A 14,012-nucleotide genomic window follows, 5' to 3' on the forward strand; every position below is an offset into this window, starting at 1 on the left:
ACGCCGCTCCCACTCAACCGCCCAGTTCGAGGCCACGCCCTCGCTGCCTGATTCAACCCGCCGGCTGGAGGCTCGAACTCGACGACGGGGAACCCCTAGTCCCGCCTTGGTCCACGCGCCCCGGGCACGCCGCCGGGGGTCGCTTGGGTAATGGGCGCGCGCTCACCCGAGCGCGGAACCCGGGGAGCGAGCGGCACGCGGCGCGCGCAGCCGGTCCCCTCCTCCGGCTCGGGCCTATGCCACTATGCCCCGCCCCCGCCCCGCCCCCGCGGAAGTGCCGGCAAGCCCCGTCGTTATCTGATTGGCCCTCCCTGCAGAGGGCGGGGCTCGCGGCGAGGCGGGGGTGCGTACTTCCGGCTGCCGGCTTGACATGCAGAAGCCGCTGCTGGGGAGGTTGGGGCTGCGGTGGTGGCGGGCAACGGGCCTCGGGACGCGGAGCGACGCGGCCTAGCGCGGCGGACTGCCGAGGGGACTCGGGCAGCCGACCCGTCCCGCCATGGAGATGGAGAAGGAGTTCGAGGAGATCGACAAGGCTGGGAACTGGATGGCTATTTACCAGGTGCGGAGCCGGGGGCCCCTAGGCCGCGCCGTCTCCCCGACCCTCCCGGCTCGGGGGACTCCTGTCGTGCGTCCTCGCCGCCCTAGACCCCGGTTGGGGCTCGCGGCCCCTGCGAGACCTCCACTCGCCTGTAGCTCTCCGCGATCCGTGTCATCTCCGAGCCCCCCAACCCCAGCCCGACCCCGACGTGGCTCAGCCACCCTTTGTCCCCTCTGGTCCACACCCCTGCCGCTTCCTTGTCTGGACCGGACCACCTCAGGCCCTCTTCCTTTGTCTCCTGGGGAGGAGGGTGGGCTCGCCGACACCCCCGCCCCCTCACATTTCACTTCCTCAGGCTTCGGTGTGCGGCCGTGGAGGCCCCGGGATGACAGCCCCCTTACTCCTTCCTCTCCATTCATTAGTTAGACGTGAGCTGGAGGGTCTCTTCGGTGCTAGGCGTTGGAGATGGTGTGTGTTGAACGCCACCGTAGACCTGCCCTACCCCCAGAGAGGCTACAGTCACACAGACATTCAAATACTGACCATTGCAGCTGGTGACAAGTGTTGAGAAGAAGAGAAAGACTTGTGCTGGTGGAGGGTGACTACGCCAAGGGTCTGTTGCCTTGGCGAGGGGATCGCGGCAGGGCTGCTAGGGACACTGCGGAGGAAGGAGACTTGCTCTTTGAATAGACCAAGGAGTGGCGAGCCGTGAGGTTAGGCGGCTAACTAGGGGGACACGGAACCCATTCCTGTAGCCGCCTGATCCTCTCCAAACGGCCTCTTTCCTTGTCTTTTCTCCTTTGATCATGGGCCGAGATCGTTTCTGTTTTCTGAGATCCGGTCCACTTGAGGGGTTCTGGCAGTTCATAAATAAAGTATTATGAAAGTAGGGTGCTCCCCCCCCCCGCCCCATGTATGAAACAGTGAATTGAAAATGCAAAGATGCCTTTCTGAACAGCTAAGTCCTCTAAAGAAAATAAGTCTTGTGATTAAATGTCAGTGCGGGGGTTGTGAGGATTAGCCAAAACCACACTCGCCAGGCATCTTAAGTAAGCATGTGCAAAATAGATCCTGTTCCTTGTGTAAAGAGAGCAGGCGGTTGGTTTATTCTGCTTTCGGCTTATAGGTTCAAAAGACAGCGGGTGAGACCCATCAGCTGGAGACTGAAATCTATTTTGAGCTTCACTTAGGAAAGTAGAAAGCCTCAGGCTGCTGTTTGGTGTTCTTGACTGACAAAACCTCTTTTGGGGTGGCCTTGATGTCCAGTTCTTTTTACTTGGGCCTTGATGTGCTCGTCAGCTTTTGGAGGGCTGATATTTATAGCTAGTGTAATCTGTGTAAGGAGAGCGATCAGTAGTGACGCTTCTCTTGCACGTCTAGTCTCTGAATTGGCTGGAGTCAGATCTGTGGGCAGATTTTCTATATCAGATTGAATGCAAGGGGATCCCAGCATAACAGCAGCACATGAAGATCGATGTGTAAGCCGCTCTGATGTGTGGAGGTTGTTGGCTAAACAGCCCATCCCAAGTGGAGAGAGACAGTTGAATGAATCTCTAATACTGAAACAGACTGATTTGGTAACAAATTTGCATCATAAATAAATAAGTTATGGTAGAATGTGTCTTTTTTTTTTTTTTTTTTACGCTTTTAGGTCAGAGTGGCCTGCCCCAACATCTAAGCCTTGTTAAAGTTGTGTTAAGAATGTTGTTGGCGCAGAGTGGGCTGGCTTTGAAATCTGTTTTCCTCATTCTTCTCCAATTTCTCCTCCCCACTTAAGCCCTACAAGTTAGTAAGATGTCAGGGTCTGCCTGTTCACAGTGCTTGGACCCTGGACTTTTCCTATTGTGAATATTTTATATTCTCTCTCTCTTTTTGTTTTTTGGAGACAGGGTTTCTCTGTGTAGCCCTGGCAGTCCCAGAACTTGCTCTGTAGGCCAGGTTGGCTTTGAACTCACGGAGATCAGCCTGCTCCTGCTTCTGGCCTAAAGGCATGGGCCACCCTTCAAGCTATTTGTAGTTTCCAAGATTGTGTTGGAAGTGCTTCCTGTTTTACATTTTAAAAGTACCCTTTTGTCTGACAATTGTGAGCATTTTATTGTTGTGTTATTTTGTCTCTTTGCTTTTTGCTCCAGACTGGGTTTCTATATGTAACAGTCCTTGGCTGTCCTGGAGCTCGATTTGTAGACCAGGTTGGCCTGGAACTCAGAAATCTTTCTGCCTCTGCTTCCAGAGTGCTGGGATCAAAGACGTGTGCCATCACATCGGCTTCAGTTGTGCCCGTGTGGTGGCCCACGTCTTTTAAAACCAGCATGACCTTGAATGAATGAATCTAAAGCTGTTTTTCTAAGATAAAGGCTAATTTATCCAAACCATTTTTTTTGTTTTGTTTCATTTTTTGTTTTGTTTTGTTTGTTTTTGTTTTTTTTTTCAGCTTAAAGAAATATGTTTACAGTTTGGTGAAAAATAAAAGTTTTTTTAATAGGTGATAATGTGTCATAGTGGGCAGCATTATCAAAAGTCGTATTTGAGCTTGTCATAATTAAGAGTGTGCAGCTTTGCTTACAACTGTATAAGCAAGGCGGCAGAATCATTTCCTTATTCTAATTTATTTTCTACTCAGACCAAGAAGGTCTACAAACTCTGAAACAAATGGGCAAAGACCAAAAGGTGAAGCAGACATTTGAGTGCTGGCGAAGGTGGCAGCAGAAGAAAAACCCGGGCAGCACCCCTCCTGGGAGGAAACCCACCTCCTGGGTGCTTTCTAATCTTCCATGTTAACCGGTGGCTGGTGATTTCTTTGCACATGGAGATGGCTTTCTTTCTTTTAGCATTTGCAAAGGGATGGTAAAGCCAAAGGAGGACTGGTCAGAAAAGAGACTGGCTTAGCTAGCCCTGGGAGAGAAGATGCTTGACCACATGGAAGGAGTACCTAGGGGCACTGCCCTCCTTCAGCAGTGGAAGGAAGGGGTGCTTGCTGGTCGGTCAGGCTTTGCTCTTTTTCTTATTGTTCAGTTCTTTGATTCTACCATTTTCAGTGAGTGATTTGTTTCGTATAATGAGCGTCTCCCACCCCAGAAGCTCCTGACTTGAAGGCAAGACAGCTCCGCTGTAGATGGCTTTTCTAGCTGACCTGTGTTATAGCTGCCTTCATTCTGAAATAGAACCCAGTGCCTGATTGGGTTAAAGTTCTGTAGTATCAGGAATGCCCTAAAATTCCTTACTGGTATAGAGAGTTGTTACCGTCATGCTCCAAGAGATGCTCTTACAGTATTTAGACACCACTGCTTCAAAGCCAGGAAAACTAGACTTTGTGCGGAAGAGATCAAGACACCATGACTCATTTTGATGGGTGGGGGTGGGAGTATATAATGTGGAGATAGGGAAGTTCTCATTTTGAGTGACCCTTGAGATTTAAATGTTCTTGCTTGCCCTGGTTTGCATGAACTAAATTTAGGCTTCTGATGGGCACTTTGAGGAGGGGTGAAGGCCTTTGAAATTGTCTGGGCTGGTAGGAAATTAACAGGAGTTCCAGTAGAGCCAAGAGAGCTGCACCCCTTGTTTGCTCTCCCCAAAGTGCAATAAGGTACAGTACAGTAAGTACAGTCAGTAACTGGACTTTGTGGGAGTAAGCAGGACCCAGGCAACCGATACAGCCACTGGGGTGGTGGGAAAACAGGGAAAAGCAAATGATTTTCTGGTTTTCAGCTACCAGATCCCTCTGCTGGGCTTCTGTCCTGCCTGCTACCTTTGCATTTTAATATGAACCCCAGGACCTGGTATTTATTGAGTAATGGAATTAATTGCTGGTATATTGAAATTGAAGTGAGTGAAGAGTACCCAGTAGAGGCCTTTGGGGTGATACTCCACTGAGATGATTGCCTTTCTCTTTGTCTTTCTCTTTTGATGGTACTGGGATGGTACCCAGGGCCTGGACAAGCACTGTACCACTGGGCCACCTCCCTGCCCTGGGGGGGCTTGTGTTTTTGTTTGCCTGCTTGCTATTTTTTGTTTGTTTTGTTTGTTTTGTGGTACATCTTGCTGTGTGGCCCCATCTGAACTCCTTTTCAGCTGCCCCTTCATCTCTTACTGACCCGAGCTCCACCCCACTCCCCATTGTCCCTTTTCCACACTCTCCCTTCAGAATTCTTTTGGCGGTGCCTTCCACGTTGGGCTTGTATCATAAGTGCTTTGAGCCCTGCCTGAGCGTATGTGTGTTTGTATCCCTTCCCTTCTTCCCTTCAGTGTAGATGTTAACTTGTCCCCAGCAGCAGCTAATGCTGGCACGAAGGCTGGGCATGTCCTAGAAACCTAGAATCCTTCCTGCATCCTTGCTTCTAGGATGACATCTGCACCTGCAGTGCCCTGAGTGAGTTTTGAGTAGGTAGGCGCGCTTGGCTTTGCCTAGTTCTCAGAGTCCCTCTCCCTCCTTTCACTGCCTGGTCACCCTGTCCCCCACTGCAGTGCTCCAAGTGCCCACTAAGCCTGTGCTTGCTTGTTGTTGATACTATAGATACCAAGCTGCTTGCCTTTATTTTATTGTGTGTCCAGTCCGTGTGTGTGCGTGTGTACCTGTAGGTGTGTCCAGTCTCTGTGTGTGCATGTGCACCTGTGCATGTGTACCTGTAGGTGTGTCCAGTCTGTGTGTGTGCATGTACACCTGTGCATGTGTACCGTAGGTGTGTCCAGTCTGTGTGTGTGCATGTGCACCTGTGCATGTGTACCTGTAGGTATGTCCAGTCTCTGTGTGTGCATGTGCACCTGTGCATGTGTACCTGTAGGTGTGTCCAGTCTCTGTGTGTGCATGTGCACCTGTGCATGTGTACCTGTAGGTGTGTCCAGTCTCTGTGTGTGCATGTACACCTGTGCCTGTGTACCTGTAGGTGTGTCCAGTCTCTGTGTGTGCATGTGCACCTGTGCGTGTGTACCTGTAGGTGTGTCTAGTCTGTGTGTGTCCATGTGCACCTGTGCATGTGTACCTGTAGGTGTGTCCAGTCTGTGTGTGTGCATGTGCACCTGTGCATGTGTACCTGTAGGTGTGTCCAGTCTGTGTGTGTGCATGTGCACCTGTGCACTGGGTGTTGGTTTTCCGTCTCTCTCATCTTGTTCATAACAGGATGTCTGTGTCACTGCTGCTTAGGCCAGAATGCCTGGCTTATGAGCGTCCAGGGTTTCTTCTGCCTCCCGTCTCATACAGCAGCACTGGGGTTATAGATAGGCCACCGGGTCCAGCTTTGTGGTTCTAGGGTCCTCACACTTGCATAACAAGCACTTCAGCGTCTTCTCAGCGCTTGCTGGTTACTTCTTAATCTGCTTGGCCAGGCTTTCTCCCCCCACCCCCTTAGACCTTTCAATTTATTGCTAATATGTTTTTTTCTTTTTTTCTTTAAGGGCTCTCTATGTAGCCCTGGATGCTTCTACTTCCCAAGTGTTGGGATTAAAGGTGTGTGCTACCACCACCACCCAGCTTGTTTTAACAATAGCTCTGAGGCTTTCTGGTCTGTTTGACTACTCCCCCACCCCCTACCCCAAGACAGGGTTTCTTTGTGTAGCCCTGGCTATCTTGGAACTAGCTCTGTAGACCAGGCTAGCCACTAAAACACACAGATCCATCTACCTCTGCCTCTTGTGTACTAGGATTAATGGTGTCCTTTGACACTACCCATCGCTGTTGAGTCTGGGTCTTATGGAGTGTTATGAAAACATTAAAATAGTCATACAAGGTGGTAGTCCACACCTTTAATCTCAGCACTAGGTAGGCAGAGGCATCTCTAGCCATCCTGGTTCAAGGCCATTCTGGTCAACAGAGGGAGTTTCAGTACAACCCAGGCTACACAAAGAAACCCTGTCTCAATAAACAAACAAACCCCAAGATCTAGCCCCACTGGCTTCCAGGTTGCCTCCGTCCCCTGCGGTGCCCAGGAGGGTTTCTTCCTGCACCTTGGACCACACTTAGCCAGCATGCCTTCCAGCTTGCACCTTGCAGCTCAAATGTGTGCCTCCTTCTGTGGAACTCCGTTCTGGTCTTGTGCACTGCCTGATGTTGCCCCGTGCTTGTTAGAACTGCCACTTTATGTCTTGGTCCATCCCATAGCCCACATGCCCTGTGGTCACTGACTGTGGCACCCACCTGGCACAAAGTAACTATTCTCACAAGTGTGGCGTGGACATCGTGCCTAAAGATATAGAGGCTGTAGTCCCCTGTACCAAGCTAATGATGGGTTCAGGAAGATTTGCACAGAGGGCCCAACAGTAGTACTCCTGCCGTGGGAAGCCCTGTATTTGAGCCGTGGGCCAAAGAAGTAACTCGGAGTTGGCTTCATGTGGCTTCCCAGAGAAACTGCAGAGTGTGCTGTAAGACTTGCTGCCTCTGCCCACCTCACAGAAGCCTGAGGTGTGACGGGGTTCCCTCCGTGTGACAGGCTCAGTAGACAGCGGAGTGGCATCACAGCTTTCTCTCCAGGCCTAGCGAGCTCCTCTACTCTAGCCACTCTTGACCTGTTTAATTTTGGGAAGATATGGTTTTTTTGTCAGTCAACAGCCTTACCACGTCTTGTAGTTATCGAACTCCAGTTAGTAAAGGCGATACTGTCCACCTTTAGCTAGACCGTTGCAGTGTGCAGAGTGGAGCCTAACCTTCTGCTCTCCTGCTGCTCTCAGTGCCTGCAGTGAATCACAGGCTCAGCTACAGCTCCGTGGCTCTCTCGTCTTTCTGCCTCACTTCACTTCCCCTTCCCTCCATTCCTCTTGTAAAATGATCCTGAGCTGACGATTAAGTTCACCTCCAGTAATAAAAGTTCTTAAAGTTCTTGAAGTAACCCTTGTAAACGGCAGGGTCTGCACAGGTCATGTGGTCAGGCTCAGAACTTGGTAGGTCTAACAGTGTGGCTAGCAGCCTGAAGAGTTGGGTAACTTTTTTTTTGCCTCAAGGGATATTCAAGGTTCTTACTAAGAGGGCTTCCTGGAGTAAGTGACTGGGAAAGCCAGTGGCTTACCACTTAGGCAGCCCTCCTGGAGACAGTAGAGCTTGGGTGGTTTCCTGTAAAACAGAGGAACTGACTCTTGAGAGCTCACAAAAGCGGGGTTCATGGGATGGGGGAGCTGCCCTTATGTTGTAATTTTAGAAGGAACCCACATCTGCTCTCAGCTTCATTTGAATACGATGAGAGCTTATACATCTGCCAGCCTCAGAGAAAAGTCCCTAAGTCCCCGCGGCTGGACAGAGCCATTCACTGTGGAGACACTCCCACCGCACAGCCTTCTTTCTCAGAAGCACTTAGCAGAAGCCGCTTCTCCCTTCAGACGGGATCTTAGACATCCCAGGCTGGCCAAGTACAGTAGCAAGGGTGACCTTGAACTTTATCCTCGAGTCCACAGCACTATACTACAAGTGTGAGCTGCTCTGCTGGGTTTATGTAGTGTTGAGGGTTATGAATCGCTGGTTTAGGACTGCCTCCACGTGGAGGCTCAGTGGGGAAGAGCACTGACCGCTCTTCCGAAGGTCCTGAGTTTGGATCCCAGCAACCACGTGGTGGCTCACAACCACCCATAATGAGATCTGACGCCCTCTTCTGGTGCGTCTGAAGACAGCTACAATGTATTACGCCAGAAGGAGCAGGGCTGAAATGAGCGGGGCCATCCTGAGTTCAATTCCCAGCAACCACGTGATGGCTCATGGCCACCTGTACAGTTACAGTATACTCATACACATAAAAATAATTAAATCTTTTTTAAAAAATGAATAGCTGGCTCTCTAGGCCAGCACTCCTCCAACTCCTGCGCTGCCCCATATCCCCAGTCCCTTTAACTCCTGCGCTGCCCCGTATCCCCAGTCCCTTTAACTCTTGCGCTGCCCCGTATCCCCAGTCCCTTTAATTTTTTGACACAAGTTTTCACTGTTGTGCTCAGGCTGACCTAAGCTCACAATCCTCCTGCCTCAGTCTCTGAATCCCTGAGACGTCAGTCATAGTCCATGCTTGACACATCCCAAGCCTTTTCTGACAGTCTGTAGATTCTGAATGTCTGAAACCTGGCAACAGGAGCATGTCTCCCAGGACGCCTTTCCAATTCAGTAGCCAGCATCTAAGCCTGAGTGTGACATTCCTACGGCTTTGGCACAGGTCACACTGCAGACATGCAGACAGGCCACTCTTGTGAGTGAGGGCTGCTCAGCCTTGTGTGTGGTGGTTCACTTCCAGGTACTGTTTAGTCTGTGACTGGAGCTTCCTGGACACCAACACTCAACTAGCTAGCAACTGCTTTAAGACCTGAGCCCTGCGGTGTGCACCAGGAGTCATCTTAGCTTGCTGGCTAAGTGATGGCTCTAGGTTTTCTCTGGGAAAAATGCGAGTGTTCTTGTTCTTCTCTTCCACCTGCAAGTCCAGGCCAGGAACGCCTGCTGAGCCATCAGAGAGGGGTCTTGGGACCAAATGGTCTCATGTCCTCAACTCCTCCTCTCTCCACCCAGAGCTGCTTTTCTGTATAGGGAGAAACCTGGGCTGGGCTGTGGCTTTTGTGGCTGAGTGGCACTGCTTGAAGAGAGGATGAACTGGGTTCCCGAGTCACATCCTGAAGATGCGTTGGTTGATCAGAGACTCCTTGCACACCTCTGTCTAGAGGCAGTTGTCCTGTGTTTTTTTTCTTTTTCATTGGATCTTATAGTCACACCATTTTCTTTCAAGAGAGTGTTATGTTTGTTTGGTGGTGTGTGTTCACCCACGAGTCAAGTCAGAGGACACTTTGAATAAGTTGGTTCTCTCCTTCTACCTTGAAGGTCCTGGGGATAGGCGGTAGGTCACCAACTTTGGCAGCAGGTGCCTTTACTCACCACGCCATCTCACCGCCCAGCACAGAGGGCTTACTTCAAAATGGCAGGGTCTCAGCCACTAGCTTGCTGCTGTTCATTTTGAACAGACTGGCCGCTCAAAAGACATGTGCTGCTGCAAGAGATGCCTACAAGAAGGCACGCGTCAGTGACTATCCCAAGAGACAGCTCTCTTCAGAACTGAGCTACCTAGGGGTGCCTCACATAGAGTCACTTCTGAGCACAACATTGTCCAGTTGAAAAATAAACAGACTGCACTGAGTGCATGACAGTTAACACCACCCCCAAGGAGCCTTGTTGGGGTCTGTCCCTCCCGTGTGGGTTGTGTTAATCCACTGCTCTGCTATCCCAGTAGGGTGTCTTTTACTCCTAGCAGGATTTTCAAAAGCAAAATAGACCCTCCCTGAGCTAAATGTGTGTGACTGGCTTTGCACTTAAGGAGGACCTGGAAGAGAACAACCAATGGTGACTGCTGCTATTTTAAAAAGGTGTGTGTATGTGTGTATGTGTGTATGTGTGTGTTCACGTGCGTGCGCGTGCCTGTGCGTGTGTGTATGCGTGTGCCTATGCCGTGCTTGTATGTGTCCTGTCTGCGTATCTGGATACAGGTATACATATTGTGTGTGCCAGCTCGAGGGCATAAGATTCCCTGCTGCCTGCGTTACAGATAAGAATGAGCTGCCATTGGGTCTGGGCCCTGTACTGCAGTCTGTAGGAGCGCAGGGTGCCCAGTACCCTGGTGTCTGTAGAAGCGCAGGGTGCCCCAGTACCCTGGTGTCTGTAGGAGCGCAGGGTGCCCAGTACCTTGGTGTCTGTAGGAGCGCAGGGTGCCCCAGTACCCTGGTGTTTGTAGGAGCGCAAGGTGCCCCAGTACCCTGGTGTTTGTAGGAGCGCAAGGTGCCCAGTACCCTGGTGTCTGTAGGAGCGCAGGGTGCCCCAGTACCCTGGTGTTTGTAGGAGCGCAAGGTGCCCCAGTACCCTGGTGTTTGTAGGAGCGCAAGGTGCCCCAGTACCCTGGTGTTTGTAGGAGCGCAGGGTGCCCCAGTACCCTGGTGTCTGTAGGAGCGCAGGGTGCCCAGTACCCTGGTGTTTGTAGGAGCGCAGGGTACCCCAGTACCTTGGTGTCTGTAGGAGCGCAGGGTGCCCCAGTACCCTGGTGTTTGTAGGAGCGCAAGGTGCCCCAGCACCCTGGTGTCAGTAGGAGCGCAGGGTGCCCCAGTACCCTGGTGTCTGTAGGAGCGCAGGGTGCCCAGTACCTTGGTGTCTGTAGGAGCGCAGGGTGCCCAGTACCCTGGTGTCTGTAGGAGCGCAGGGTACCCCAGTACCTTGGTGTCAGTAGGAGCGCAGGGTGCCCAGTACCTTGGTGTCTGTAGGAGCGCAGGGTACCCCAGTACCTTGGTGTCTGTAGGGGCGCAGGGTACCCCAGTACCTTGGTGTCTCTCTGACTTCATGTGCGGTGATTACTATGGTGGTTGTTCTGCCTTTTGTGTTTCTACTCTCCTTGAGTGAGACCCCTGCTGGGATGGCTCTCCTGGGCTGGGCTTCGGACCTCGCTTCCTGCCACCTTGCAGGTGGGGTGGAGCCATATGCCTCTGAGGAAGAAGCTATTTATCTGTGTTCAGTCACATGAGGCTGCATCCCTGTGGCAGCCCTAGTTACAGCAGGTGGTTTAGCCTCATCTGAGTACCAGCGGATTCATACTTCTCCTGAACTTGAGAATCCACTCTCTCTTGAAGCTGGATTTCAGAGAGTTCTGTGTCCCAATCATGTGCCTTCCTAGATTTCCATCTGTACCAGGGTGTCCCTGACAAGACAACAGTGCCTGTGGGTATCTGTAAAGGGCACAGAGATAAACCACTCTGGAGACAGTTTCAGGGAACAGCGTCAACTCTATCGCACGTGAGCAGCCACTTCCACAGTGGAAGCCCATTGACTGTGATTTTAGTGCGTTACCTCAGATTAGCTAGTGAGTGCTCATACCACCAGGGTCTATGCATATTAAAGGAGGTCTGCAGAATGCAGACTGGTCCACAGGCCAGCTACTGCTACTCACGCTACTTCAGAATCGAGTGTTCTGACCTCATGAGAAGTGCAGTATGCGAGGCAGGCTGGCTGCCAGGTCTTGCCTGCTCTGCTCTGTCTTCCTATGTTTCTCTTGGGTAAGTCCTAGAAGTGTCTGTGCCCTGGGCAATTTGTTACTTTCTGTTCACAGCATAGGGAACTGTCCACCTATGATCCTCTTTCTTGCTCTTCTCCCTGCTAGTGAGAATGCTCGGCCAGTTTGAGTGACAGCATTGAAGCTGGCCAGGAGCAGATGGCAGATTCTATTTTCTTGTTTCATCCTTTGTAAGCTGGAACCATCTCTCCTCACCCCTAAGTAAACCCATCACAAAATTAATCAAAGGCAGTTACACAGCAGAGGGAATCGCTGTGAGAAGCCAAAGGTTGACAAGCAAGGACTATTCTTCAGCCTGGCCACTTTGAGACTTGCTCCACCCCTTGGTGGCATTCCCGTGTCTTCCCAGTGACACTGTTGGAAGCTGCTGCCTTTGAAAGGTGGAGGTGCCTGGCTTTAGTAGAGAGGCCTCAGGAGGTTACAGGAGCGTGGCATTTCCCAGCTTCTGTTGCCATGCAGCTGGAGATGGGTGTGGGCCATCTTCCACAACTTCCTGTCTTCAGTGTGAGGGGGTGGTGGTTCTCTAACCGTGAAGAACTGTGTGGAACACGCTGCTTCTTTACAGGGCAAATGGGGCCTTAATGGCTGTCTTTGGCTACCTTCACGTTAGCTAACCGCTGCCCTTTGGCAGTGTCCATTCAGCGTCCAGGGCCGGAGCCCTTCTGGGCAGAGGAAGGGCAGAGAGCTTAGCTTCCCTTCCAACTTTTGCAGATTTCCTTCATGCTGGTGTTAGTTGTAGACTGATCATAAAGGAAATGATGAGTGTGTTCGTGGTCTGTGCTAATTTTAGTCTTCTGTTCACAGCTCATTTTATGTCTTTCACTGTTAAGGTCCTGTTTCTAGAAAGACCCGTTTTGAATGTAGGGCACTGCCTGTGTTCTACCCTTGGCTCCATTTCAGGAGTGGCCTTCTCAGTGCTCTGAGGTAGTGGCCAGAGGGGAATTGTTTCCACAGCCACTCTTTTGCTTAGTGACACTCTGCTGTCCCTGCAAGTAATTGCTCTGTCTGAAGTGTGAGCTCTCGATAAGGGTGTCAAGGTCAGTGTGCAGTGTGCCACATACCGGCTTCTCTGACTGACTGAGAAGCCTGCCTTAGCTGCTCCACATATGGGCACCGTTCACCTTTGCTTCTGTGTACTCTTAGCAGAGTTCTGCATGTCAGAGCTTTAGTCTCAGGCTGCACAGCTGCCCTTCACTGTCCACCCTGAGTAGGCACTTCCCAAAGATGGAGGATCGCGGGGTCAGGGTCTTCATACCTGGCTGCTCGTGGCTCTTGAAGGAGTTGCATAGGGTCCAGTCTGTGGCATGTGGAATGAGAAGAACTGGCTTGACAGCACAGTCTACACCTGATGCCCTCAACTCCTCAGTCCCTAGAAGAGCTAGAAAGGGGCTGGCATTTCTGGGAGAATGGAAGGAAGCCTTGTGTCTGTGCTGGGCTTCACCACCGTGGCTGTGTGGTGATCCTGCTCAGCTGCAAGGGGACACAAACTTTAAATTTTTGTAATACCCCCGTTAAAATTTTAAGAACCTCTGTTCATTCTTAGAAATAGAAAATGTCCTTTGAGGTTGTAAATTAGATGTATTATATTTTACTAAGTGTCACTTGGTGAATGAAGTTGCTTTTGAGAGTTTTGTCTAAAGTGGGCATTGTTGAGTTTTGCCATCAGATCCCAGCTTTGGTCTGCCACACTCTGCTTGTTCAGCATTGTGCCCCTGTCTTGAGTTAGGTTTGAGCTCAAGTTCTCTGCAGTACCTTCCCGCCCCTGGGCTGCTCTGGGCGGTACCCTAATGGTAGGTCTATAATAGGGAGTGTGTGCAGAAGATAATTGGGTCATAGAGCCTCAGTGTTCTTCACCAGTCCCCAGTGACTCCAGTCCACCTTCCCAGCTACTGCTGGTGTGGCCACTGCCTGCCTGAGCTTACACATGCACAGCCTCCCTAGGTCATTAGGGTGATTGGATTATAGAGTTGACCTTTGCCTGGCTTTGTATCCTCCTACCTAGATGTCACAAATTGACCACCCACATGCATTTGCTTTGTGTGCACTGTGTTTTGGTAAAACTGTTGATGAACTGGGAGGAAGCACCACACAGCTTAGAACCTGGGTCCTGCTGTGAGAACTGTCTTGGCCTTGGTCCTGGAGCCAAGGGTTACTGCTTCTTTGGATGGACTTGTCTGCATTCCTTACTTGCCTCAGTCCCGTGGACTTCTGTCCTGAGTGCTGTGTGTTGCTGATCCTTGGGGCTCTGAACCATGGCAGGCTGGGGTGTTTTCAAGTTTGCTGTTAGTGATGGGGCTGAAATGGTGTTTGGTTTGGAACATGGTTGGTGTGATGTCACTAACAAAATTAGAGCAGAGGGGTGAAGGCGGGTGGCCTGAGGGAGATCTCCTGACTGACTGAAAAGTACTGAGAGGGCCGCCTTCCTGCCGCCTCGCTCTTAGTCCTTTGTGCTTTAAAGGAAGTTGGAAGTCGTCATC

At 51.1% G+C, this 14,012-nt stretch overlaps 1 protein-coding gene across 1 annotated transcript in view; it reads left to right on the forward strand.

Moving 5' to 3' along the window:
* The first annotated feature begins 326 nt into the window (after positions 1-326).
* Ptpn1 (protein tyrosine phosphatase non-receptor type 1) overlaps positions 327-14,012 on the forward strand; it is a 49,941-nt gene continuing 36,255 nt past the window's right edge. Inside the window, exon 1 of the mRNA XM_031372835.1 lies at positions 327-559. Within this exon, the coding sequence (XP_031228695.1) occupies positions 497-559 (63 nt within the window). The 5' untranslated portion in view covers positions 327-496. The remainder of the gene's footprint in view (positions 560-14,012) is intronic.

Source organism: Mastomys coucha, unplaced genomic scaffold (assembly GCF_008632895.1).
Source record: "Mastomys coucha isolate ucsf_1 unplaced genomic scaffold, UCSF_Mcou_1 pScaffold15, whole genome shotgun sequence".
In the NCBI taxonomy this organism is placed as follows: Eukaryota; Metazoa; Chordata; class Mammalia; order Rodentia; family Muridae; genus Mastomys; species Mastomys coucha.